Here is a 27,876-nt window from a genome sequence, read left to right as displayed (position 1 = left end):
CCACACTCCGAGGGCCCTCACCTCCCCCTTAGGCCATCTCGTCGTTGTTGGTAATCAAGCCTACCACTGTTGTGTCGTCCTCAAACTTGATGATTGAGTTGGAGGCGTGCGTGGCCACGCAGTCGTGGGTGAACGGGGAGTACAGGAGAGAGCTCAGAACGCACCCTTGTGGGGCCCCAGTGTTGAGGATAAGCGGGGAGGAGATGTTGTTGCCTACCCTCACCACCTGGGGTCCAGTACCCAGTTGCACAGGGCGGGGTCGAGACCCAGGGTCTCGAGCTTGATGACGAGCTTGGAGGGTACTACGGTGTTGAATGTCGAGCTGTAGTCGATGAACAGCATTCTCACATAGGTATTCCTCTTGTCCAGATGGGTTAGGGCAGTGTGCAGTGTGGTTGAGATTGCATCGTCTGTGGACCTATTTGGGCGGTAAGCAAATTGGAGTGGGTCTAGGGTGTCAGGTAGGGTGGAGGTGATATGGTCCTTGACTAGTCTCTCAAAGCACTTCATGATGACGGAAGTGAGTGCTACGGGGCGGTAGTCGTTTAGCTCAGTTACCTTAGCTTTCTTGGGAACAGGAACAATGGTGGCCCTCTTGAAGCATGTGGGAACAGCAGACTGGTATAGGGATTGATTGAATATGTCCGTAAACACACCGGCCAGCTGGTCTGCGCATGCTCTGAGGGCGCGGCTGGGGATGCCGTCTGGGCCTGCAGCCTTGCGAGGGTTAACACGTTTAAATGTCTTACTCACCTCGGCTGCAGTGAAGGAGAGACCGCATGTTTTCGTTGCAGGCCGTGTCAGTAGCACTGTATTGTCCTCAAAGTGGGCAAAAAAGTTATTTAGTCTGCCTGGGAGCAAGACATCCTGGTCCGTGACTGGGCTGGATTTCTTCTTGTAGTCCGTGATTGACTGTGGACCCTGCCACATGCCTCTTGTGTCTGAGCCGTTGAATTGAGATTCTACTTTGTCTCTGTACTGACGCTTAGCTTGTTTGATAGCCTTGCGGAGGGAATAGCTGCACTGTTTGTATTCGGTCATGTTACCAGACACCTTGCCCTGATTAAAAGCAGTGGTTCGCGCTTTCAGTTTCACGCGAATGCTGCCATCAATCCACGGTTTCTGGTTAGGGAATGTTTTAATCGTTGCTATGGGAACAACATCTTCAACGCACGTTCTAATGAACTCGCACACCGAATCAGCGTATTCGTCAATATTGTTATCTGACGCAATACGAAACATATCCCAGTCCACGTGATGGAAGCAGTCTTGGAGTGTGGAGTCAGCTTGGTCGGACCAGCGTTGGACAGACCTCAGCGTGGGAGCCTCTTGTTTTAGTTTCTGTCTGTAGGCAGGGATCAACAAAATGGAGTCGTGGTCAGCTTTTCCGAAAGGGGGGCGGGGCAGGGCCTTATATGCGTCGCGGAAGTTAGAGTAACAATGATCCAAGGTTTCTCCACCCCTGCTTGCGCAATCGATATGCTGATAAAATTTAGGGAGTCTTGTTTTCAGATTAGCCTTGTTAAAATCCCCAGCTACAATGAATGCAGCCTCCGGATAAATGGTTTCCAGTTTGCAAAGAGTTAAATAAAGTTCGTTCAGAGCCATCGATGTGTCTGCTTGGGGGGATATATACGGCTGTGATTATAATCGAAGAGAATTCTCTTGGTAGATAATGCGGTCTACATTTGATTGTGAGGAATTCTAAATCAGGTGAACAGAAGGATTTGAGTTCCTGTATGTTTCTTTCATCACACCATGTCTCGTTAGTCATGAGGCATACGCCCCCGCCCCTCTTCTTACCAGAAAGATGTTTATTTCTGTCGGCGCGATGCGTGGAGAAACCCGTTGGCTGCACCGCCTCGGATAGCGTCTCTCCAGTGAGCCATGTTTCCGTGAAGCAAAGAACGTTACAGTCTCTGATGTCCCTCTGGAATGCTACCCTTGCTCGGATTTCATCAACCTTGTTGTCAAGAGACTGGACATTGGCAAGAAGAATGCTAGGGAGTGGTGCACGGTGTGCCCGTCTCCAGAGTCTGACCAGACGACCGCCTCGTTTCCCTCTTTTTCGGAGTCGTTTTTTTGGGTCGCTGCATGGAATCCATTCCGTTGTCCTGTTTGTAAGGCAGAACACAGGATCCGCATCGCGAAAAACATATTCTTGGTCGTACTGATGGTGAGTTGACGCTGATCTTATATTCAGTAGTTCTTCTCGACTGTATGTAATGAAACCTAAGATGACCTGGGGTACTAATGTAAGAAATAACACGTAAAAAAAACTAAAAACTGCATAGTTTCCTAGGAACGCGAAGCGAGGCGGCCATCTCTGTCGGCGCCCTCCGCTGTGCAATCCGGTTTCCGAGCTGGTCACGGGTGCACCTCAGCCACGCTCAAGGTACTAAACGATATCATAACCGCCGTCGATAAAAGGCTTTCGACTCTGTCAATCACCACATTCTTATCGGCAGACTGAACAGCCTTGGTTTCTCAAATGACTGCCTCGTCTGGTTCACCAACTACCTCTCAGACATAGTTCAGTCTGTCAAATCAGACGGCCTGTTGTCCAGACCTCTGTCAGTCTCTATGGTGATACCACAGGGTTAAATTCTCGGCCCGACTCTTTTTTCTGTATATATCAACGATGTCGCTCTTGCTACAGGTGATTCCTTGATCCACCTCTACACAGACAACACCATTCTGTATACGTCTGACCCTTCACGGTGTTAACAAACCTCCAAACGAGTTCAATACCATACAACACCACAAACTAAATGCATGCTCTTCAACCGATCGCTGGCCACACCCGCCCGCCCGACTAGCATCACTACTCTGGACGGTTCTGACTTAGAATATGTGGACAACTACACATACCTAGGTGTCTGGCTAGACTGGAAACTCTCCTTCCAGACTCACATTAAACATCTCCGATCCAAAATGAAATCTAGAATTGGCTTCCTATTTCGCAACAAAGCCTCCTTCACTCACGCTGCCAAACATACCCTCGTAAAACTGACTATCCTACCAATCCTCAACTTTGGCGGTGTAATTTACAAAATAGCCTCCAAAGCCCCATATACCACCCACCACTGCGACCTGTATTTTCTCGTCGGCTGGCCCTCGCTACATATTCGCAGCCAGACCCACTGGCTCCATGTCATCTATAAGTCTCTGCTAGGTAAAGCTCCGCCTTATCTCAGCTCACTGGTCACCATAACAACACCCACGCGTAGCAGGCGCTCCAGCAGGTATATCTCACTGGTCATCCTCAAAGCCAACACCTCCTTTGGCTGCCTTTCCTTCCAGCTCTCTACTGCCAATGACTGGAAAGAATTGCAAAAATCACTGACGTTGGAGACTTATATCTCCCTCACTAACTTTAAGCGTCAGCAATCTGTGCAGCTTACCGATCGCTGCAGCTGTACACAGCCCATCTGTAATTAGCCCATCCAACTACCTACCTCATCCCCATATTGTTTTATTTACTTTTTTGCACACCAGTATTTCCAGTATTTCTACTTGCACATCATCATCTGCTCATCTATCACTCCAGTGTTAACTTGCTAAATTGTAATTACTTCTCTACTCTGGCTTATTTATTGCCTTACCTCCTTACGCCATTTGCACACACTGTATATAGAATTTTCTATTGTGTTATTGACTGTACATTTGTTTATGTGTTGTTGTATTGTGTCACACTGCTTTGCTTTATCTTGGCCAGGTCGCAGTTGTAAATGAGAACTGGCCTACCTGGTTAAATAAAGGTGAAATATATATATATATATATATATTTTAAATGCATGTATGTATGTATGTAAGTAATGCTTCAGGTGTGGGTACCGTATGTACCATAGCCCGTGGTGTGTATGTTTGTGTCCACTACAGCATGTCTACATATGTATGTCTATGGGTGTAACATTATCATGCTGTCAGGATTTCTGTCCAAATATTCCTCAGAACAGCCAGAGACAGTCAGGTTGGTTTTCACAGTCCCTCTACCTCTGCTCTGCTGCATGCTAAATCAACAGGGCCCATCTGTGCTGAGCTGCCAGTGCCCCGCAGAGAGACACACACACACACACACACACACACACACACACACCACACACACACACAGAAAAAAACACGCACACATACACACACCCATTCAGCATTATCTCTGAGCAGAGCAGTAAAGAGCAGAGCAGTAAAGAGTGGAGTAGAGAACAGAGCAGAGTTGAGCAGAGTAGAGGGCACAGTAGAGTAGAGCGGAGCAGAGCAGTGAAGAGCAGTGAAAATCAGAGCAGAGCAGTGAAGAGCAGAGCAGAGAAGAGAAGATCAGAGTAAAGCAGTGAAAGTCAGAGCAGAGCAGTGAAGAGCAGAGCAGAGAAGGTCATAGCAGAGCAGTGAAGAGCAGAGCAGAGAAGACCAGAGCAGAGAAGAGCAGTGAAGTACAGAGCAGTGACGATCAGAGCAGAGAAGATTAGAGCAGAGCAGTGAAGATCAGAGCAGAGCAGTGAAAATCAGAGAAGATCAGAGCAGTGAAAATCAGAGAAGATCAGAGTAAAGCAGTGAAGGTCAGAGCAGAGCAGTGAAGAGCAGAACAGAGCAGTGAAGAGCAGAACAGAGCAGTGAAGGTCAGAACAAAGCAGTGAAAAATAGAGCAGAGCAGTGAAATTCAAAGCAGAGCAGTGGAGATCAGAGCAGATCAGTGGAGATCACAGCAGAGCAGTGGAGATCAGAGCAGAGCAGTGAAAGTCAGAGCAGAGCGGTGAAGATCAGAGCAGAGCAGTGAAAATCAGAGCAGAGCAGTGAAATTCAAAGCAGAACAGTGGAGATCAGAGCAGAGCAGTGGAGATCAGAGCAGTGAAATTCAAAGCAGAGCAGTGAAGTTCAGAGTAGAAGGCACCCAGAGCAGAGCAGTCTGAGAATGTGCATCAATACATCTTAAATCACATTTCACCACTAGATGAGTGTCAGCAGAGATATAGCTACTCCTTTCTGAAGAGGAGGATTCAGCAGTAGACATTCTGAGTATTCTGAGCACTCAGCTGTTTTAGTAATTCAACTATGAATATTATAAAGCATGAGTGTCAGTGAGGGCTCAAATGTGCATTTAAATCATCTCAGTGAAACCCTTCCATCTATTAAAATTCATGCAGATAAAAACCAGTAGGAGTAACCCTTGTACAAACCCTTGTATGAACCCTTGTATGAACCCTTGTATGATGTTTTGGTTGCATGATACATCCAGTTATTTCTAACCATCTTTGTTCTCAACATGAGCAACATATTCCAGTCAACTGGACTGGCTAGGCGGAGGGCACGAAGTGGGTCATGTAATTGGTGACTTCATCCACAGGAACAAGGTCAATTTCCAATAATTGAAAGCATCTCCAATGCTGTCTTAACCTCACAATGTGATGGTGGAGCTTGATAAGATAAATGCCCAGTGTGTTCCCAGTAATAAGTCCCCTCCCTGTTGCTGCTGCCTAAACACATAAAGCTCCCAGTACAGCTGTCCTTCCTGTCCTGTTCTGTCCTGTCTCCCCCCTCTCACCTCTTCCTGACCTCTGCCCTTCCATTAGACTCAAGCAGTCACTCACACACAGCAGGGCTAGTCAGTACATTCAGGTCAGCTCAATTCATTTCAAGGTTGAGTAAATGTACAGTTGGGAGTTCGCAAGCTTGTTCTTAAGTCATTATTTTAAACACAAATTGATTTTCTTTTTTTGATTAACACTTATTACTAATGTCCAGACAACAGAGGGAAATCATTGGTAGTGTTCTTTATAAGTGGTTGAAAAGTTAAACCTAGCAGCCAGTGGGTTTAAGGGCGCTGGCAGACTGTATGTATAGTAAAGACTGTGCGTTCTCTTTCTCTCTCTTCACTCCCTTCTCTCTCTCTCTCTCTCTCTCTCTCTCTCTCTCTCTCTCTCTCATGGTGTGTAGAGCTGTATGGGGTCTCAGGGGAGACCAGTCACACAGAGCTACAGAACATACACTATTTACACACATTAGGCATCTAGAGTTTCTCTCTTTCTCCCCTACCGACTCGGTTTTACTCTCATCCTCTGACTCGGTTTTCACTCTCGTCCTCTGATAATATGCAGCCTTCTGCAGCAAACGCTCCCTGGATGTCTATTCATCACACTTCTTTTCCCCCTCCATCTTTAGCGTGCGCCTCTCTTATCAAAGCCAGCACACACAAATCCTTGAAGGCAATCAAAAAAAGTGACTGAGAAATATAAAAACGAGCCTTTAGATGTCTGTCAGGTACAAGGTTGTAAATATAATAGGCTCAAAGCTTGTCAGAGCTAAAGTAAATAGATTGCTGTGTTTACGCCAAATTGCCAAAGGCTTTTTAGCCAGAAATGGTTTTGAAAGCAGGAGAACACAGTGAAAGTATACGACTGTGCAGGCTGCATATACAAGAGGCAGCAGAAGCAGCAGGAACTAACTACAATTGCACTGCATGCTCAATGCACCCTGAAGAGACAAACAACCAGGCCAGTTATGCTGAGTACACCTCTTTGGGAGACCGGAAAGCATTTACAATTATGCAAAATGCCACCTGATGACTAAGTGTGTGTTTTAACCAGTGGAGGCTGCTGAGAGGAGGACGGCTCATAGTAATGGCTGGAACGGCATAAATGGAATGATATCAAACACATCGAACACGTGGTTTACATTGGTTTTGATAACCATTCACTGCATTCCAGCCATTATTATGAGCCGTCCTCCCCTCAGCAGCCTCCACTGGTTTTAATGATGGGAGAAAGGGAGAGATAGTAGGTGGGCTGACCTGCAGGCTGGGTGCAGAACTCCACAGAGATCTCCCTCTTGTCCCTGTGCTCCAGGGGCATCTGCCAAGGTATCTGGTGTGTCCGCGCCACGGCCTTCACCTTGTAAACGGTCATGGGCTTCAGTTGGAAGAACTGGTACTTGTAGGCCCCTGCCTTCACCATGTCATACTCAGCCTCGTTCAGGAAGATGGTGTGGCTGTAGTTGCTGTTGCTAGGCTGCCAGGAGAGCTCAGCAGAGACCTGTGTGATGTTGTCTACCCTCAGATAGTAAGGAGCCACCACCACATCCTTCCCCACTAGTAGAGTGCAGCGCAGCTCGTCAGACGGGCCCCGCTCTGTGATGCTCTGTACCGAGATGCGGTAGGTATTGGTGGCCAGGTTAAGTTTCTCGATAAGCGACTTTGTCTTGCCCCCAAAGGGCACGCTCATCCTCACCTCCTTGTCCACCAGGACGTTGTAGCCACTGATGGAGCCCCAGCCGGGCGGCACCACCGGAGGGTCCCAGCACACGATCACACTCTTGGCCAGCTGTTTGATCAGATTGATACGGCGAGGGTAAGGCACAATATTTTCACCAATCTCGTCAATGCTGACATCCAGGGTCCCTGTCCCATTGCTGCAGGAACCCATGGAGCCCAGGAAGTCCATGCCCAGACTACTGCTGCCCAGGCTGGTCAGAGTGCTGCTCAGACTGGAACCCAGTCCAGTGGAACCGTGACTGGAACCGTGAGTGGAACCCAGAGTGGAACCCATGTGGCTGCCCAGAGTGGAACCGTGAGTGGAACCCAGAGTGGAACTGAGGTTGCTCCCCAGGTTTCTCTCAAGATTTCTCTCCAGGTTTCTATCAAGGCTAGGGCCCAGGTCCAGTTTACTGTCAGACAGCAGGCTGCTGATGCTGCTCAGGCCCATGCTGCCCAGCCCTGTGGAGCCCAGGCTGCTGTGGTTACTACTGAGGTAGCCTGACTCTTTGGCCCCGTCCCTGTGCTGAGCAGAGGGCATCTTCTCATCCTTAACAAAGTCCACAAAGTTGGAAGGGACAAGTCCCTGCTGTCCATCCAGCAGCTCTCCTGAGGAACAGAGAGAAAGCAGTAAGTATTACTATTAACAACAACACTCACAGTGAAAAGCAGCAAGTAGTATTAACAACTCTCACAGTGACGAGCAGTAAGTAGTATAAACAACTCTCACAGTGAAGAGCAGTAAGTAGTATTAACTACAACTCTCACAGTGACAACCATTAAGTAGTATTAACAACTCTCACAGTGACGAGCAGTAAGTAGTATTAACAACTCTCACAGTGACGACCATTAAGTAGTATTAACAACTCTCACAGTGACGAGCAGTAAGTAGTATTAACAACTCTCACAGTGACGAGTGTCACGAATGTTACCGAAGGTGGCTCCCCTTCATGTTCGGATGGCGCTCGGCGGTCGTCGTCGCCGGTCTACTAGCTGCCATCGATCCTTTGTTCCGTGTTCGTTTGGTTTTGTCTAATTGTTTTCACCTGTTCATTGTTTGGTTGTTAGGGTGGTGTTATTTAAGTTTGTGCAGGCTTGTTCTTCTGTATTTGTGAGAGGTGTTAGTGTTTTGTTGGGTTTTCTCGCTGTCATGGTATTTTTTACCTAAGGGTACTTATTGTAGTAATAGTTACGCCTGTGTTGGGTATAACTATTTTGTTCTTTTTGATTTTGGACATTAAAGCGTGTTTTTTCCCGCATCCTTTGCTCTCTGCGCCTGACTCCACACCCATTCACTCATTGAGCGTTACAACGAGCAGTAAGTAGTATAAACAACTCTCACAGTGAAGAGCAGTAAGTAGTATTAACAACTCTCACAGTGACGAGCAGTAAGTAGTATTAACAACTCTCACAGTGACGAGCAGTAAGTAGTATTAACAACTCTCACAGTGAAGAGCAGTAAGTAGTATTAACAACTCTCACAGTGAAGAGCAGTAAGTAGTATTAACAACTCTCACAGTGAAGAGCAGGAAGTAGTATTAACAACTCTCACAGTGACGAGCAGTAAGTAGTATTAACAACTCTCACAGTGACGAGCAGTAAGTGGTATTAACAACTCTCACAGTGACGAGCAGTAAGTAGTATTAACAACTCTCACAGTGAAGAGCAGTAAGTAGTATTAACAACTCTCACAGTGACGAGCAGTAAGTGGTATTAACAACTCACAGTGACGAGCAGTAAGTAGTATTAACAACTCTCACAGTGAAGAGCAGTAAGTAGTATTAACAACAACTCTCACAGTGACGAGCAGTAAGTAGTATTAACAACTCTCACAGTGACGAGCAGTAAGTAGTATTAACAACTCTCACAGTGAAGAGCAGTAAGTAGTATTAACAACTCTCACAGTGACGAGCAGTAAGTGGTATTAACAACTCACAGTGACTAGCAGTAAGTAGTATTAACAACTCTCACAGTGAAGAGCAGTAAGTAGTATTAACAACAACTCTCACAGTGACGAGCAGTAAGTATTATTAACAACTCTCACAGTGACGAGCAGTAAGTAGTATTAACAACTCTCACAGTGAAGAGTAGTAAGTAGTATTAACAACTCTCACAGTGACGAGCAGTAAGTGGTATTAACAACTCACAGTGACGAGCAGTAAGTAGTATTAACAACAACTCTCACAGTGACGAGCAGTAAGTAGTATTAACAACTCTTACAGTGACGAGCAGTGAGTAGTATAAACAACTCTCACAGTGAAGAGCAGTAAGTAGTATAAACAACAACTCTCACAGTGACGAGCAGTAAGTAGTATTAACAACAACTCTCACAGTGACGAGCAGTAAGTAGTATTAACAACAACTCTCACAGTGACGAGCAGTAAGTAGTATTAACAACAACTCTCACAGTGAAGAGCAGTAAGTAGTGTAAACAACTGTCAAAGTGAAGAGCAGTAAGTAGTATTAACTACAACTCTCACAGTGAAGAGCAGTAAGTGGTATTAACAACTCTCACAGTGAAGAGCAGTAAGTGGTATTAACAACTCTCACAGTGAAGAGCAGTAAGTGGTATTAACAACTCTCACAGTGACGAGCAGTAAGTAGTATAAACAACTCTCACAGTGAAGAGTAGTAAGTAGTATAAACAACAACTCTCACAGTGACGAGTAGTAAGTAGTATTAACAACAACTCTCACAGTGACGAGTAGTAAGTAGTATAAACAACAACTCTCACAGTGACGAGTAGTAAGTAGTATAAACAACAACTCTCACAGTGACGAGCTGTAAGTAGTATAACAACAACTCTCAGTGACGAGTAGTAAGTAGTATAAACAACAACTCACAGTGACGAGTAGTAAGTAGTATTAACAACAACTCTCACAGTGACGAGTAGTAAGTAGTATAAACAACAACTCTCACAGTGACGAGCTGTAAGTAGTATTAACAACAACTCTCACAGTGACGAGTAGTAAGTAGTATAAACAACAACTCACAGTGACGAGTAGTAAGTAGTATAAACAACAACTCTCACAGTGACGAGCAGTAAGTAGTATAAACAACAACTCTCACAGTGAAGAGTAGTAAGTAGTATAAACAACAACTCTCACAGTGACGAGTAGTAAGTAGTATAAACAACAACTCTCACAGTGACGAGTAGTAAGTAGTATAAACAACAACTCTCACAGTGACGAGTAGTAAGTAGTATAAACAACAACTCTCACAGTGAAGAGTAGTAAGTAGTATAAACAACAACTCTCACAGTGAAGAGTAGTAGGTAGTATAAACAACAACTCTCACAGTGAAGAGTAGTAAGTAGTATAAACAACAACTCACAGTGACGAGTAGTAAGTAGTATAAACAACAACTCACAGTGACGAGTAGTAAGTAGTATTAACAACAACTCTCACAGTGACGAGTAGTAAGTAGTATAAACAACAACTCTCACAGTGACGAGCTGTAAGTAGTATTAACAACAACTCTCACAGTGACGAGCAGTAAGTAGTATAAACAACAACTCTCACAGTGAAGAGTAGTAAGTAGTATAAACAACAACTCTCACAGTGACGAGTAGTAAGTAGTATAAACAACAACTCTCTCAGTGAAGAGCAGTAAGTAGTATAAACAACAACTCTCACAGTGAGGAGTAGTAAGTAGTATAAACAACAACTCTCTCAGTGACGAGCAGTAAGTAGTATAAACAACAACTCTCACAGTGAATAGTAGTAAGTAGTATAAACAACAACTCTCACAGTGACGAGTAGTAAGTAGTATAAACAACAACTCTCTCAGTGACGAGCAGTAAGTAGTATAAACAACAACTCTCACAGTGAAGAGTAGTAAGTAGTATAAACAACAACTCTCACAGTGACGAGTAGTAAGTAGTATTAACAACAACTCTCACAGTGAAGAGTAGTAAGTAGTATAAACAACAACTCTCACAGTGAAGAGTAGTAAGTAGTATAAACAACAACTCTCACAGTGAAGAGTAGTAAGTAGTATTAACAACAACTCTCACAGTGACGAGTAGTAAGTAGTATAAACAACAACTCTCACAGTGAAGAGTAGTAAGTAGTATAAACAACAACTCTCACAGTGACGAGCAGTAAGTAGTATTAACAACAACTCTCACAGTGAAGAGTAGTAAGTAGTATAAACAACAACTCTCACAGTGAAGAGTAGTAAGTAGTATAAACAACAACTCTCACAGTGAAGAGTAGTAAGTAGTATAAACAACAACTCTCACAGTGAAGAGTAGTAAGTAGTATAAACAACAACTCTCACAGTGACGAGCAGTAAGTAGTATTAACAACAACTCTCACAGTGACGAGTAGTAAGTAGTATAAACAACAACTCTCACAGTGAAGAGCAGTAAGTAGTATAAACAACAACTCTCACAGTGAAGAGCAGTAAGTAGTATAAACAACAACTCTCACAGTGACGAGCTGTAAGTAGTATAAACAACAACTCTCACAGTGACGAGTAGTAAGTAGTATAAACAACAACTCTCACAGTGACGAGTAGTAAGTAGTATAAACAACAACTCTCTCAGTGACGAGCAGTAAGTAGTATAAACAACAACTCTCACAGTGAAGAGTAGTAAGTAGTATAAACAACAACTCTCACAGTGACGAGTAGTAAGTAGTATAAACAACAACTCTCTCAGTGACGAGCAGTAAGTAGTATAAACAACAACTCTCACAGTGAAGAGTAGTAAGTAGTATAAACAACAACTCTCACAGTGACGAGCTGTAAGTAGTATTAACAACAACTCTCACAGTGACGAGTAGTAAGTAGTATAAACAACAACTCTCACAGTGAAGAGCAGTAAGTAGTATTAACAACAACTCTCACAGTGAAGAGTAGTAAGTAGTATAAACAACAACTCTCACAGTGAAGAGCAGTAAGTAGTATAAACAACAACTCTCACAGTGACGAGCTGTAAGTAGTATTAACAACAACTCTCACAGTGAAGAGTAGTAAGTAGTATAAACAACAACTCTCACAGTGACGAGCAGTAAGTAGTATTAACAACAACTCTCACAGTGACGAGTAGTAAGTAGTATAAACAACAACTCTCACAGTGACGAGCTGTAAGTAGTATTAACAACAACTCACAGTGAAGAGTAGTAAGTAGTATAAACAACAACTCTCACAGTGACGAGCAGTAAGTAGTATTAACAACAACTCTCACAGTGAAGAGTAGTAAGTAGTATAAACAACAACTCTCACAGTGAAGAGTAGTAAGTAGTATAAACAACAACTCTCACAGTGAAGAGCAGTAAGTAGTATAAACAACAACTTTCTCAGTGAAGAGCAGTAAGTAGTATAAACAACAACTCTCACAGTGACGAGTAGTAAGTAGTATAAACAACAACTCTCACAGTGAAGAGCAGTAAGTAGTATAAACAACAACTCTGATAAGAGCGTCTGCTAAATGACTTAAATGTAAATGTTAAATGTTAGTGAAGAGCAGTAAGTAGTATAAACAACAACTCTCACAGTGACGAGTAGTAAGTAGTATAAACAACAACTCTCACAGTGAAGAGCAGTAAGTAGTATAAACAACAACTCACAGTGAAGAGCAGTAAGTAGTATAAACAACAACTCTCACAGTGACGAGTAGTAAGTAGTATAAACAACAACTCTCACAGTGACGAGCTGTAAGTAGTATAAACAACAACTCTCACAGTGAAGAGTAGTAAGTAGTATAAACAACAACTCTCTCAGTGAAGAGCAGTAAGTAGTATAAACAACAACTCTCACAGTGACGAGTAGTAAGTAGTATAAACAACAACTCTCTCAGTGACGAGCAGTAAGTAGTATAAACAACAACTCTCACAGTGAAGAGTAGTAAGTAGTATAAACAACAACTCTCACAGTGACGAGTAGTAAGTAGTATAAACAACAACTCTCTCAGTGACGAGCAGTAAGTAGTATAAACAACAACTCTCACAGTGAAGAGTAGTAAGTAGTATTAACAACAACTCACAGTGGTGAGTAGTAAGTAGTATAAACAACAACTCTCACAGTGACGAGCTGTAAGTAGTATAAACAACAACTCTCACAGTGAAGAGTAGTAAGTAGTATAAACAACAACTCTCTCAGTGAAGAGCAGTAAGTAGTATAAACAACAACTCTCACAGTGACGAGTAGTAAGTAGTATAAACAACAACTCTCTCAGTGACGAGCAGTAAGTAGTATAAACAACAACTCTCACAGTGAAGAGTAGTAAGTAGTATAAACAACAACTCTCACAGTGACGAGTAGTAAGTAGTATAAACAACAACTCTCTCAGTGACGAGCAGTAAGTAGTATAAACAACAACTCTCACAGTGAAGAGTAGTAAGTAGTATTAACAACAACTCACAGTGATGAGTAGTAAGTAGTATAAACAACAACTCTCTCAGTGACGAGCAGTAAGTAGTATAAACAACAACTCTCACAGTGAAGAGTAGTAAGTAGTATTAACAACAACTCACAGTGACGAGTAGTAAGTAGTATAAACAACAACTCTCACAGTGACGAATAGTAAGTAGTATAAACAACAACTCTCCAAGTACAGTGAAGACTAGAGAGGACAATCGTAAAAGCCACATTAGCACTGATTGATCCACAACTGCCTAATCCTCGTCTCATCGAATGCCCATACAGTAAATACATCCCATAATCCATGCTGTCTCTTAGCAGCAACAATCATTCTGCTCTGAAATAATAATTATTTTTAAATCATGTGAATTGGTTTTTAAGAGAGAGAGGGTAAAACACAGTGAGATATCAGACCTTCATAGAAGCCGTCATCATCCATGGTCCCATACACGTAAAGGTACTTCCCTGCCACCAGGGGGAGCTCTGCCTCAGGATGCTCATTGGGCCCATTACAGGGGTTATAACTGGGGGAAAGAAAGAGTAGAGTACAATAGCATCAAGCTGATGAACTTGCTGCGTTGGTCCTCTGAACCAAACACAAGTGGATATGTGTCCAAATATCTCAGGCTAGATGATGAATTCAGGTTAAAAAAGGTTCAAAACCTAGGATCATAATGAGACAATTATTAAACACTAGCTAAATAGTATCCGAGCAATTCCAAACAAATCCAAGCACAGTTACATTTTTGCCACAAACACTGCAGTAGCAGTACCCTTGTGTAACTCTGTGATAGGGGAATTGCTGAGTGCTGCAATAAAAAACTCATATAAAATATAACATTTTCCAACAGACTAAATTTTCCAACAGGCTAAATGAGACAGTGGGGGTGGACAGCACTGGGTTCTATTCATGTATTTGCCTTTGTTCTAGGGGATTCCAATGATTTCAGCTGACAGTTCATTTTATTTGGTGAGAGCATAGCACTGCATCATTATTAAGAGGTGAGTTCCAACCTCAGTGGGACAATGTGGGTGGAAAACACTGTGCTGTGCAGGGATGCATTTTTAATTTTTAATATAACACTGTAGTGTAAGGCATCTCAAAGCTGCTCACTCCTCTCACCTGTACCGGGCGATGCACAGACGGACCTTGCCTGTGAACCTCTTCTTGGTCCTAGTCGTTGAGCTTAGTTCTTTGTCCATCTGATAAGAGAGAACCAACCTTGAGAGATGCAACAACCAAATTACATTTATTTTTGTTTTCATGGTGGACATTTCTATGGTGGAAATCAGTGGGATGATAGCAGAGCCTATAAACATATCCTATACACACTTGGTAAACCTGCCAAACCTCCCAGCAGAGGAGAGTAAAAGGAAACAGATAGGATGGGGTGTGAAAAGGCCTTTCTGCATCACTGTGTTTCCTCAGTCCTACATCTCCACCTCAGTGGGACTTCAGCTTAGACTTTCAAAACAGGAAGCAATTTTGCAATCATGTAATAAATGCTGTAATTATGTAACAGTGTAATTAATGCTTTACCATCTTCTTAGGAGTTTTTTGAAAGGGCAATCAAGCTATTTAGGTCCATCTTCATTAGGCTTATATAATCAGGGCTAGAGGGGAGGGAGGAAGGAAGGGAGGGAGGGAGGGAGGGAGGGAGGACTCACCTCAGTGAGGAGGGCCCGTTGAGAGCTGCCAGTCCGGCTGCTGCTGCGGGTGAGGAATGTTGGCTTTACAGACACGAGCTCCGGCTTGTCCCCACAGATCTGGAGCGGTCGGATGAACTCAGAGATCACAGATCTGCTCAGCGGACTCTCATTGCCTGCGGGCAAAACAAAGGAAGAGCTAAGATCTGAAATATGACTGCACCTGCTGAAATCATATTTACATCTGTGCGTAGCACTAATGTCCAAAATGGAGTGCAATACATCACATTCAATTATTTATCCATTTCATCATGTGATCGTCATTCATCGTTATTATCACCATTCATCATCATCATCTTCATCATCCTCCATACCTCATTTGATTAGATACCATTAAAAGTAATAGATAACATTGTAAGAACCAACAGCACAAACAACAGATGGATACAACCCATTAACAATTAGGAAAATAATAATCCTAATTGCATTAGTGTTAAAAAACATACAGATCCTTATGTAATCAGAGGGAGAGTTAGATTCCAGGCACAGGCCCAATGTAAACGTCAGTATTATTATTTAAGTCAACAACAAGAATGTGCCAAGCAGTGGTAAAGGCTATGTCATCCAGTACCCTGATTGATTATTCCATTAGGCTACTTGCTCTATGTTGAGCCACGTACGTCACAAGCACTGCCTCCCAGACCTCCAATTTCAGGAGCAGCTGCACGTTTGTCTTTCCATCCTCATAATACTGAATTGTTTATTTAAAATGTATTTTGACGTCATTTCGCGAGACTAAAGCTTTCCACCGCTTCCACTGTCTAACAGTTCAAACGTCCACATACAGCTCACAGATGACTGAAATCACTTTATTATGAATATTCTTGTCTGAGCTGTGGTCTATGGCGTACATAATGTACACAGACAAGCTAAAACAAAGCTCTCCTGCGATTCCTCTAACCTTTCCCTGTGGGGGCGGCCAGCCCGTTGAAGAGCTGGGAGAGGGATTTGTTTGGCGATCCAGGGGATTCACACACAGTTAAGGGATCGGTTCCACTGCCAAGGGTATCAAACTTTCCAGTCTGTAGCCGGAACTTCTCCAGCTCTTTGGACAGGAGGTTGAACTGCTCACTTTGTGTCCGACATTTCTCCTCCAGCTCTCGGACTTTGGCCTGGCGACAGATAGCGAGTGAGAGAGAAAGACAGAGAGGGGGAGAAAAGAGAGGGGAGAAGTAGAGAGACAAAAGAGAAGAAAGTAACAGAAGGAAATAAAGTGAAAGAAAGAGAAAATCTGAAACCCAAAACTGTATATTTGTATAAATACACACACAGAATTAGGTAGGATGAGATATTGGACTTTAAATTACAGAGAAAAGGGAGTTGACACCTTAAATTTCCTATCAGGTAAAATACAGTCCAGTCATAAACACCTAAACTAGTCACAGTACGCAGATCACATGCAGGACTACAGTTAATGCACATTATTCTATAGAGCAGCCTCTTGTCAAGAGGAAGTATGCATACCAAAAACTGCACTGTGTTCAAAGCGCGGGGAATGCTCCTCAACTTCATTGCACAGAGATAGTAAAATAAAGGCAAGAGTCATCATCATGAGTTACGAAGCCGACAAAAGAGGGGCAACAGCAATTAAAACATCATAGAACCATGCAATCAAATCCTTGGCTTTCTACAGTGAAATACTGTCTGTTCTCCACACTGGCCCGGAGACTACGGTACAGTGGGAGAATAGGCAGGCCTAGCAGAAACCCCAGGGGTATCCAGCTCAAGATCTTCCCTTGGGCAGGAGTAAGTGTTGAGTGGTAAGCATCAAATGGAGACAGACAACCCCTCTTCACATAAACCCAAATCAGCCCCTTCATCAGACCACCCTGAGAGCATTGCTGAAGCTACCATGTCATTTGCTGCACACTTTCCCCAAAGCAGTGATGCCTAATGTCTGTGGCGTTTTATTCAGCTGAATGACGTTCATGCAGACAAGTTATTGTTTGTCAGCACGTGAACATGCTGTTAGAGGAGGATTAGCATTCGCAATCACTGCGTATGATTCAATGGGTTGATGCATTAACACAGAGGGTGGTTAGCCTTTCACCATCTTAAAGCCCTCCCCTGGGTGTATGACCAGTCCTGTAGTAGCCTTGTGAAACATGCTGACCTGCATGCAACTCCAACCAGAATGAACGGTTACAATGTCCTCATAACATCAATTGTTTCCATTATGCCAGCATCTAAACACAATTCCTCAGACATTAGAAGGATGCCATAACTAAAATGGAGGCATAACTCAAATTAGTGATGATGAGAGCAATTGTCTGATGGCCTCTCCTATGTCCCAGTCAGGCCTTCTGTCTTGTTGTGTCCTGTGACAACCCCTTCCCCAGTGACTGTCCGGTAAGCAGGGCAGGCTCTGAGCCTAGTGGAGTGTGGATGCCTACACATGCATTGATGACAAGCTGAATGGAGGATGCGAGTGTGAACCATCATTGTGTGGATAGGACAGCCTTGCTTTTGGAAAGCAAACATTCAACAACTGAAACATGTTTCTGTCTGCAACAATACAACTATGCATCTTTTTGTAAATAATAATTTGTTCTTAATTGACTTGACGGGTTAAATAAACGTAAAATAAAAATAAAATCATGAACAGCAGCTAGATACAACAACAAAACCTTAGCAATGAATTAATGAGTAGCCATTGTTTCACCTCAGTATATGACATTGTTCAGCTCTTGAATCTTGTTTAAAAATTAAAATACAGGGCATTTGAAAAGTAATCAGACCAGTTCACAATTTCCAAATGTTGTGACATCACAACCTTATTCTAAAATGGATTAAATAGTTTTTCCCCCTCATCAATCTACACACAATACCCCACAACGACGAAGCAAAAACAGGCTTTTAGAAATGTTTGCAAGTTTATAAAAAAAAATATTACATTTACATAAGTATTCACACCTCTTCTTGGGTATGACGCTACAAGCTTGGCACACATGTATTTGGGGAGTTTCTCCCATTCTTCTCTGCAGATCCTCTCAAGCTCTGTCAGGTTGGATGGGGAGCATTACTGCACAGCTATTTTCAGGTCTCTTCAGGGATGTTCGGGCCACTCAAGGACATTCAGAGACTTGTCCCGAAGCCACTTCTGGGTTGTCTTGGCTGTGTGCTTTGGGTCGTTGTCCTGTTGGAAGGTGAACCTTCGCCCCAGTCTGAGGTCCTGAACGCTCTGGAGCAGGTTTTCATCAATGATCTCTCTGTACTTTGCTCCGTTCATCTGTCCCTCGATCCTGACTAGTATCCCAGTCCCTGCCGCTGAACAACATCCCCACAGCATGATTCTGCCACCACCATGCTTCACCGTAGGGATGGTGCCAGGTTTCCTCCAGATGTGACGCTTGGCATTCAGGCCAAAGAGTTCAATCTGGGTTTCATCAGACCAGAGAATCTTTTTCTCATGGTCTGAGAGTCCTTTAGGTGCCTTTTGGCAAAATCCAAGTGGGCTGTCATGTGCCTTTTACTGAGGAGTGGCTAGCATCTGGCCACTCTACCATAAAGGCCTGATTGGTGGAGTGCTGCAGAGATGGTTGTCCTACTGGAAGGTTCTCCCATCTCCACATTGGAACTCTGGAGCTCTGTCAGACTGACCATCGGGTTCTTGGTTACCTCCCTGACCAAGGTTCTTCTCCCCCGATTGCTCAGTCTGGAACCACCAAGAGTCTTGGTGGTTCCAAACTTCTTCCATTTAATAATGATGGAGTGTGTGTTCTTGGGGACCTTCAATGCTGCTGACATTTTTACGTACCCTTCCCCAGATCTGTGCCTCGACACAATCCTGCTTCTGAGCTCTACGGACAATTCCTTCAACCTCATAGCTTGGTCAACTGTAGGACCTTATACAGACAGGTGTGTGCCTTTCAAATCAAGTCCAATCAATTGAATTTACCACAGGTGGACTCCAATCAAGTTGAAGAAACATCTCAAGGATGATCAATGGAAACAGACGTACCTGAGCTCAATTTCGAGTCTCATAGCAAAGGGACTGAATACTTGTAAATAAGCTCTTTATGTATTTTATTTTTTACAAATTTGCTAAAATTGTGTAGATTCATGAGGAGGTTTTTAATTTAATCCATTTCAGAATAAGGCTGCAATCTAACAAAATGTGGAAAAAGTCAAGGGGTCTGAATACTTTCCGAATGCACCGTAAATCTAACGCAATATCTCCCGCCAAAATCTGATTATGAAAATGACCTCTTGATGGACTGCCACTTTGGTGTGGTGTATGTTTAAAATGTGACTATCAATTGAATCACCAAAACATTGCCCTTCCAATTCTGAAATGTCATTCCATCATGATTTACTTCGAAAGAGCCAAAAACTAGGAGGATATATGCCTGATGTATATTGTATTGTACAGGCAGAGATGGAAATATCAAGTAAACAAAAACAATTCTGAAATACCTGCATGCTGTCCAAGTGGTTCTGTATATGCATAAAACACACACCAATAACACAGTGAAAAAAAGACATAGGAAAGAAATTAAGCACAATTACACACCTTCAAATCAAAACAGAAGATTTTCTGTGGCACTCATGCAGAATTATTTGTTAATAATAATAATAATAATAAACAACCACACATTTTAAATAATATAATGATCAATAACGATGTATGTCGATATAATACTGTTTGTATATACTGAATACACATTTACAAAAACACAATAGCTAATGTGTCATATCAAAAGCACTCTTCCATTCTTATTTCTGCACTGCTAGTTACAATTTAGACTTTAAAATCATCAAAATTAAGTCGTCATGCGCAAGAATCTATTATTCCATTTGGCCTTAGTCTTTATGCATGCCACATTCACAACCTTCAACAGAGTGTACAGGGTCTCACAGACAGATCCAGTAGAAAATGACCCTGGGCTCACACATGTCCGACTGGCAGGCTGAGCCGTACACAAACACACACTCTAAAAGCAGACACACACGCAGACACACACAAGCACACGCACACACAACATGGCAGGCCAACCTCCTGTCACCCCCCGAGTGCCCAGACACTCACCTCTAACAGATGGACAGCTCCCTCATGCTCCTTCTTAGCCTCAACCTGAGCCTGTAAAACATAACATCTGTGTTACATTCAAAACACATACAACCCATTAACTCAACAACTGGATCATTGGGAACTGGCTGGACAGCATGCAAAAAAACACTCAACAAAATGCTGTTTGAGCTGTTATGAAGGCCATCTATGAAAACAATGGTGTGTAAACATTAAAACAATTATAACAAACAATTAATAATGTATCTTCATATACTTCTGTAGTGCTCTCTTGAAACTAGATTGAGGGGCTCTTCTAGAAGATTCATCTTTGTTTGATATAAACCCACTGTAGTGTTTAATAAACATAAAATAATGCATGCTAGTTTACTTCATGTGACTGGGAACATCTGTTGAGAAAACTAACGTTCCACATGAATAGGAAAACATCTGCAGACTTTCCAATTTCATGAATCCACTTCGGAGGCAATTAATTGTAGAGAACGCAGAAAGCAGCCAGGGTCTCTATAGAACGATAACGCTGTAATGAGCTCCTTTTGCTAATGAGAGAAAACAGAGCGTATTTATGGCCAACTCTAAAAGAAGTAGCACAGGCAGTGAGAGAGAGAGAGAGTTAAACAGAGAGAGACAGAGAGAAATGGAGAGAGTGTGAGAGAGAGAGAGCGAGAGAGAGTGTGAGAGAGAGAGAGTGTGAGAGAGCGAGAGAGAGTGTGAGAGAGAGAGTGTGAGAGAGAGAGTGTGAGAGAGAGAGAGAGCAAGAGAGAGAGAGAGCGAGAGTGTGAGAGAGAGAGAGAGAGAGTGTGTGAGAGAGAGTATGAGAGAGAGAGTGTGAGAGAGAGCAAGAGAGCACGAGAGAGAGAGCGAGAGAGCGCGAGAGAGAGAGCGAGAGAGAGAGCGCGAGAGAGAGAGCGAGACAGCGCGAGAGAGAGAGAGAGAGAAAGAGAGAGAGAGAGAGAGAGATACAGAGAGAGAGCGAGAGAGAGAGAGACAGAGAGAGAGAGAGACAAAGAGCGAGAGAGAGAGAGAGAGAGAGAGAGAGAGAGAGAGAGAGAGACAGAGACAGAGCGCGAGAGCGAGAGCGAGAGAGACAGAGAGAGAGAGAGAGAGAGAGAGAGAGAGAGAGAGAGAGAGAGAGAGAGAGAGAGAGAGGCTGATGATTCCAGATGAGGTGTTGCTTGACATCAGCTCCTTTCCTCAGAGGCGGCAGGGACTATGTCAAATCATCCGGACCAGCCTTTTAGCAAGCCAACAAAAACATGATCCAACTTTAAAGTTTTTTTGTGCTCAACTGCTCCCTGTAGCAGGGTAAGAGCTTGTTACTGAGTTACTGAGTTACTTGGTTCCAGCACTCTCTCTCTCTCTCGCCCCACAGCCTGGGGGGCTGGCAGACAGACAGACAGACAGACAGCTGAAGGATTTAAGAGGATACAGAGAAGCTGTAGCAGTGCTCAACACAAAGCTCTTTGACCTCTGACCCAGCACTGGTCTGGGCTAACAAGAGTGGCAGCCCTCCCTGTGCAGCTAGCGCTGACATGGTGACCTTACCTGCTGCAGAAGGTCAATCTCCTGCTGCTTTGCATTGAGTACAGCCAAGGCTTGTTCATGCTCCAACTCTAGCTGCTGCCTCCGCTCTGCAGCCTCACGCATATGCTGTCCTCAGAGGGCGGGGGAGGTGGGAGACAGAAGGAGGGTGGTTTGGGGCATAGAGAGGGCTGCTGTTAGTAGAAGTAAAAACTCATGACATCAGGCTACCACAAGTCTCCAGTCATCTGTCCTCAATAAACTCCTGGCTTATATGTTACAAATACTGAGCTTGATGACAGTTATTGGACCTCCAAGTCTTCCAAACTTTAGGCAGAGGTTATGTCAAAACACCCATGTGACCAATGTCAATGACCAATGTCAATTTACAGTTTGTATCAAATTATCTAAATGAGAGAGATCCCCCCCCAAAGCCTGGATCTTAACGTCAGAATCCATACTAGAAGGAATGTTTGAACATGTTTGGATGAGAACTGGAGAAGCTTTGCTGTGCATAATCAACCAATCATCAATCAACTGTTCTCAGTTTGCTGCACCCTTTGGGAAACAATACCTGTGCCTGATGTCACTACAGAAGAGCTGTCCTAAGCAATGATGTATTTGCATGATCAATACAGGGTTTTAAGTTACATGAAAAGGGTGCGCAAACTCCAAGGCGTGCTCACTTGTCCGTGGTCATCATTAACAAAAGAAGCCATACAAAACAAAGGCTAAATGCACGGCCTTCCTCAACCATTATGTCAAAGTGCCATCTAGTCATCTTATTGCTTTCGTTTAAATGGTAAGAATCAGAAAACATATTCATTACATTTTCATGCCGTCCAATACACATCTATCCCCTGGGTTATTTCATGTCATCAAGCCTGTGTGTGATATTGTCATCATGAACAGTGATACCCAACCCCAGCTCTCCCCTCTCCCACCCCTTCCACATATTCACTGAACTCATAGACGCGCCTCATCATGCACAATCACATTCCACAGCGTGCTGGATTGGTCCAAGCCAGGTGCCCATTCGTACAGGATGGTCCAAGCCAGGTGCCCATTCCTCCTGGACTGGTCTTAGCCAGGTGCCCATTCGTACAGGATGGTCCTAGCCAGGTGCCCATTTGTACAGGATGGTCCTAGCCAGGTGCCCATTCGTACTGGACTGGTCCTAGCCAGGTGCCCACTCCTCCTGGACTGGTCCTAGCCAGGTGCCCATTCGTACTGGACTGGTCTTAGCCAGGTGCCCATTCGTACTGGACTAGTCTTGCCAGGTGCCCATTCGTACAGGATGGTCCTAGCCAGGTGTCCATTCGTACTGGACTGGTCCTAGCCAGGTGTCCATTCGTACTGGACTGGTCCTAGCCAGGTGTCCATTGGTACAGGATGGTCCAAGCCAGGTGTCCATTCGTACAGGATGGTCCTAGCCAGGTGCCCATTCGTACTGGACTGGTCCTAGCCAGGTGCCCACTCCTCCTGGACTGGTCCTAGCCAGGTGCCCATTCGTACTGGACTGGTCTTAGCCAGGTGCCCATTCGTACTGGACTAGTCTTGCCAGGTGCCCATTCGTACAGGATGGTCCTAGCCAGGTGTCCATTCGTACTGGACTGGTCCTAGCCAGGTGTCCATTCGTACTGGACTGGTCCTAGCCAGGTGTCCATTGGTACAGGATGGTCCAAGCCAGGTGTCCATTCGTACAGGATGGTCCTAGCCAGGTGTCCATTCGTACTGGACTGGTCCTAGCCAGGTGCCCATTCGTATTGGACTGGTCTTAGCCAGGTGTCCATTCGTACAGGATGGTCCAAGCCAGGTGCCCATTCGTACTGGACTGGTCCTAGCCAGGTGCCCACTCCTCCTGGACTGGTCCTAGCCAGGTGCCCATTCGTACTGGACTGGTCTTAGCCAGGTGCCCATTCGTACAGGATGGTCCTAGCCAGGTGTCCATTCGTACAGGATGGTCCTAGCCAGGTGTCCATTCGTACAGGATGGTCCAAGCCAGGTGCCCATTCGTACTGGACTGGTCCTAGCCAGGTGCCCACTCCTCCTGGACTGGTCCTAGCCAGGTGCCCATTCGTACAGGATGGTCCTAGCCAGGTGTCCATTCGTACAGGATGGTCCAAGCCAGGTGTCCATTCGTACAGGATGGTCCTAGCCAGGTGTCCATTAGTACAGGATGGTCCTAGCCAGGTGTCCATTCGTACAGGATGGTCCAAGCCAGGTGCCCATTCGTACTGGACTGGTCTTAGCCAGGTGTCCATTCGTACAGGATGGTCCAAGCCAGGTGTCCATTCGTACAGGATGGTCCTAGCCAGGTGTCCATTCGTACAGGATGGTCCAAGCCAGGTGTCCATTCGTACTGGACTGGTCTTAGCCAGGTGCCCATTCGTACAGGACTGGTCTTAGCCAGGTGCCCATTCGTACTGGACTGGTCTTAGCCAGGTGCCCATTCGTACAGGGCTGGTCTTAGCCATGTGCCCATTCGTACTGGGCTGGTTCGAGCCAGGTGCTCATTCATACTGGGCTGGTCCGAGCCAGGTGCCCATTCATACTGGACTGGTCTTAGCCAGGTGCCCATTCACACTGGACTGGTCTTAGCCAGGTGCCCATTCGTACAGGGCTGGTCTTAGCCAGGTGGCCATTCATACTGGACTGGTTCGAGCCAGGTGCCCATTCGTACAGGACTGGTCTTAGCCAGGTGCCCATTCGTACTGGACGGGTCCTAGCCAGGTGCCCATTCATACTGGACTGGTTCGAGCCAGGTGCCCATTCATACTGGACTGGTTCGAGCCAGGTGCCCATTCATACTGGACTGGTCCTAGCCAGGTGGCCTTTCGTGTCATAGGAAAGCAGACCAGACAAATAGGGAGAGCTAGCATGGCCAGTGGGGTGAAGAAAAGCATTCAAAATGGGGCTAGAGTGGTCTGCTCCCCATACAAATGGACATAGCAGTGATACCTATCAATCTAGCGGGAGAGAGGGGGGGTGGAGGGGAAGGAGATGGAGTGGTAGGGTTTAGGGGTGAGGGGTAGGGGATGGAGGGGTAGGGAATGGACGGGTAGGTGGTAGGGGTGAGGGTAGGGGTGAGGGGATGGAGGGGTAGGGGATGGAGGGGTAGGTGGTAGGATGGGGAAGGGGAAGGGGATGGAGGGGTAGGAGATGGAGGGGTAGGGGTAGGATGGGGAAGGGATGGAGGGGTAGGGGAAAGAGGGGTAGGGGATGGAGGGTTAGGTGGTAGGGGTGAGGGGTAGGGGATGGAGGGGTAGGTGGTGGGGGTGAGGGGTAGGGGATGGAGGGGTAGGTGGTAGGGGTGAGGGGTAGGGGATGGAGGGGTAGGTGGTAGGGGATGGAGGGATAGGTGGCAGGGGTAGGTGGTAGGGGTGAGGGGTAGGGGATGGTGGGGTAGGTGGTAGGGGATGGAGGGATAGGTGGTAGGGGTAGGTGGTAGTGGTGAGGGGTAGGTGGTAGGGCTGAGGGGTAGGGGATGGAGGGATAGGTGGTAGGGGTGAGTGGTAGGTGTTAGGGGTGAGGGGTAGGTGGTAGGGGTGAGGGGTAGGTGATAGGGCTGAGGGGTAGGGGATGGAGGGGTAGGTGGTAGTGGTGAGGGGTAGGTGGTAGGGCTGAGGGGTAGGGGATGGAGGGATAGGTGGTAGGGGTGAGTGGTAGGTGGTAGGGGTGAGGGGTAGGTGGTAGGGGTGAGGGGTAGGTGGTAGGGCTGAGGGGTAGGGGATGGAGGGGTGAGTGGTAGGTGTTAGGGGTGAGGGGTAGGTGGTAGGGGTAGGTGGTAGGGGTGAGGGGTAGGTGGTAGGGGTGAGGGGTAGGTGGTAGGGGATGGAGGGATAGGTGGTAGGGGATGGAGGGGTAGGTGGTAGGGGATGGAGGGGTAGGTGGTAGGGGATGGAGGGGTAGGGGATGGAGGGATAGGTGGTAGGGGTGAGTGGTAGGTGGTAGGGGTGAGGGGTAGGTGGTAGGGGTAGGTGGTAGGGGTGAGGGGTAGGTGGTAGGGGATGGAGGGATAGGTGGTAGGGGATGGAGGGGTAGGTGGTAGGGGATGGAGGGGTAGGGGATGGAGGGATAGGTGGTAGGGGTGAGTGGTAGGTATTAGGGGTGAGGGGTAGGTGGTAGGGGTGAGGGGTAGGTGGTAGGGGTTGGATGGGTAGGTGGTAGGGGATGGATGGGTAGGTGGTAGGGGATGGAGGGGTAGGGGATGGAGGGGTAGGTGGTAGGGGATGGATGGGTAGGTGGTAGGGGATGGATGGGTAGGTGGTAGGGGATGGAGGGGTAGGGGATGGAGGGGTAGGTGGTAGGGGATGGAGGGGTAGGTGGTAGGGGATGGATGGGTAGGTGGTAGGGGATGGATGGGTAGGTGGTAGGGGATGGAGTGGTAGGGGATGGAGGGGTAAGCGTGGGGAGGACAGACTGCTCCAAGCTTCCTAGTCTTTCACAGCTTCTGGTCAAGCTTCCCCCCACATCGGCACTGGAAGGCAACAGACAGGTCAGGGATATTATATATGAGAGAGAGAGGGAGAGAGAGAAAGATAGAGAGGGGGTGAGGGAAGGGTAGAGGCTGGCATAGGGTCAGGCTGTGTTAAACAACCTGAGCTAGGGCTATGATTCTTATTAATCACAGACATACAGTAGAGATACAGTAGAGATGCAGTAGAGATGCAGTAGAGATACAGTAGAGATACAGTAGAGATGCAGTAGAGATGCAGTAGAGATACAGTAGAGATACAGTAGAGATGCAGTAGAGATACAGTAGAGATGCAGTAGAGATGCAGTAGATGCAGTAGACATACAGTAGAGATAAAATAAGGTTATCTACAGTGTGTCTCCAGACTCTCACCTTTAGCACCTGCTCTAGGTTCTCCAGTTTGCCTTGGAGCTGGGTGTTCTCCCACAGGGCTGAATCTCTCTCCTGAGTCACAGCACCGAGGGTCTCTTTGAGCTGCTCATACTCTGACTTCACCTGCACACACAGAGCACAACACAACACAGGTGTTTAACAAAAACGACTGATTTCAGCACTCAAAGAATAGCCCGCAATTACACAGAACATTTTTCTGAATGGCTGACTGGCTGGCTGACTGGCTGGCTGGCTGGCTGGCTGACTGACTGGCTGACTGGCTGACTGACTGGATAATGACAGCTACAGTATAATAATGGTGGAGTAATGAAACTGGGTCTGGGATCAACTACTGTATACATTTGTAATTTTTCGTTCTTATTCAAAAAGGAAACCTGAACAGAGTTAAGTGAATAAAGTTGTATTTTGTAATGCACTACTATAGCTACTGCTACTGTAAAATACAATTAGAAATAGGATGGCTGCCATGTAATCACATCATTTATACTATGACTCACACACAGAGGAAGGAGGCTGTAACACCAACAACAACACATAGAACTACTTCAGAGTCATTGGTCCATCTCCACACAGTGGTGGGGGGTGGGGGGTATGTCTGTAGAAGGATGAAAGGCATTGTTGTGTCTCAGCTAAGTTGGCCAGATAGGACTGAACAGTATGGTGGGAGTGCAGATCGGAGGTGCCATTATATTACCATGCTCCGCCCCTTCTCAGTAGTCTTCTTGTCACTCTAAGAGATGATGATGATAAGGAACACAAAGGTGCAGGCGAGGCGATGGAAGGTCTAATATCCGCCCATGCACCCTGCAGAGTGCTCCCCTCATATCCGCCTCAGTGATAACTCTGACGGATGGCTGTCTTGTCAGGACAGCCTAGTGTCCTGATAAGACATTAATAACCAGCATCTCCCTCCACAACTCCCTCCGCACCCAACAGCTACCTGACAATCAACTCCTCCAGGAAATTGCCTTAGTGTCGATACAGAGGACTTACGATGATTGATACAGAGGACCCCTGTCTTGGTGTTATCAGCTGGGCAGGAAGGAAGGTCTGAGGTGTGAGGAGCTCACAGGAAGTGCTCTAATACTATCCGAGGCTCAGGGTTCTAGCCATGTTACAGATGAGACTGGAGACACTAGCAGC

The 27,876-nt window shown here is 45.5% G+C and overlaps 1 protein-coding gene across 1 annotated transcript in view; it reads right to left on the bottom strand.

Moving 5' to 3' along the window:
• Nucleotides 1-26,835, bottom strand: part of LOC115111529 (RIMS-binding protein 2-like) — a 51,645-nt gene extending 24,810 nt beyond the window's left edge. Inside the window, 10 exon segments of the mRNA XM_065011529.1 lie at nt 6,782-7,849; nt 14,021-14,130; nt 14,730-14,809; nt 15,275-15,429; nt 16,215-16,425; nt 16,778-16,819; nt 19,730-19,750; nt 20,343-20,393; nt 21,888-21,992; nt 26,713-26,835. Of these exon segments, the coding sequence (XP_064867601.1) occupies nt 6,782-7,849; nt 14,021-14,130; nt 14,730-14,809; nt 15,275-15,429; nt 16,215-16,425; nt 16,778-16,819; nt 19,730-19,750; nt 20,343-20,393; nt 21,888-21,989 (1,840 nt within the window). The 5' untranslated portion in view covers nt 21,990-21,992; nt 26,713-26,835.
• Nucleotides 26,836-27,876: the final 1,041 nt, after the last annotated feature.

The sequence above is a fragment of the Oncorhynchus nerka genome, linkage group LG27 (assembly GCF_034236695.1).
Source record: "Oncorhynchus nerka isolate Pitt River linkage group LG27, Oner_Uvic_2.0, whole genome shotgun sequence".
NCBI classification, from domain to species: Eukaryota; Metazoa; Chordata; class Actinopteri; order Salmoniformes; family Salmonidae; genus Oncorhynchus; species Oncorhynchus nerka.
This window is presented reverse-complemented; position numbering and strand designations above follow the sequence as displayed.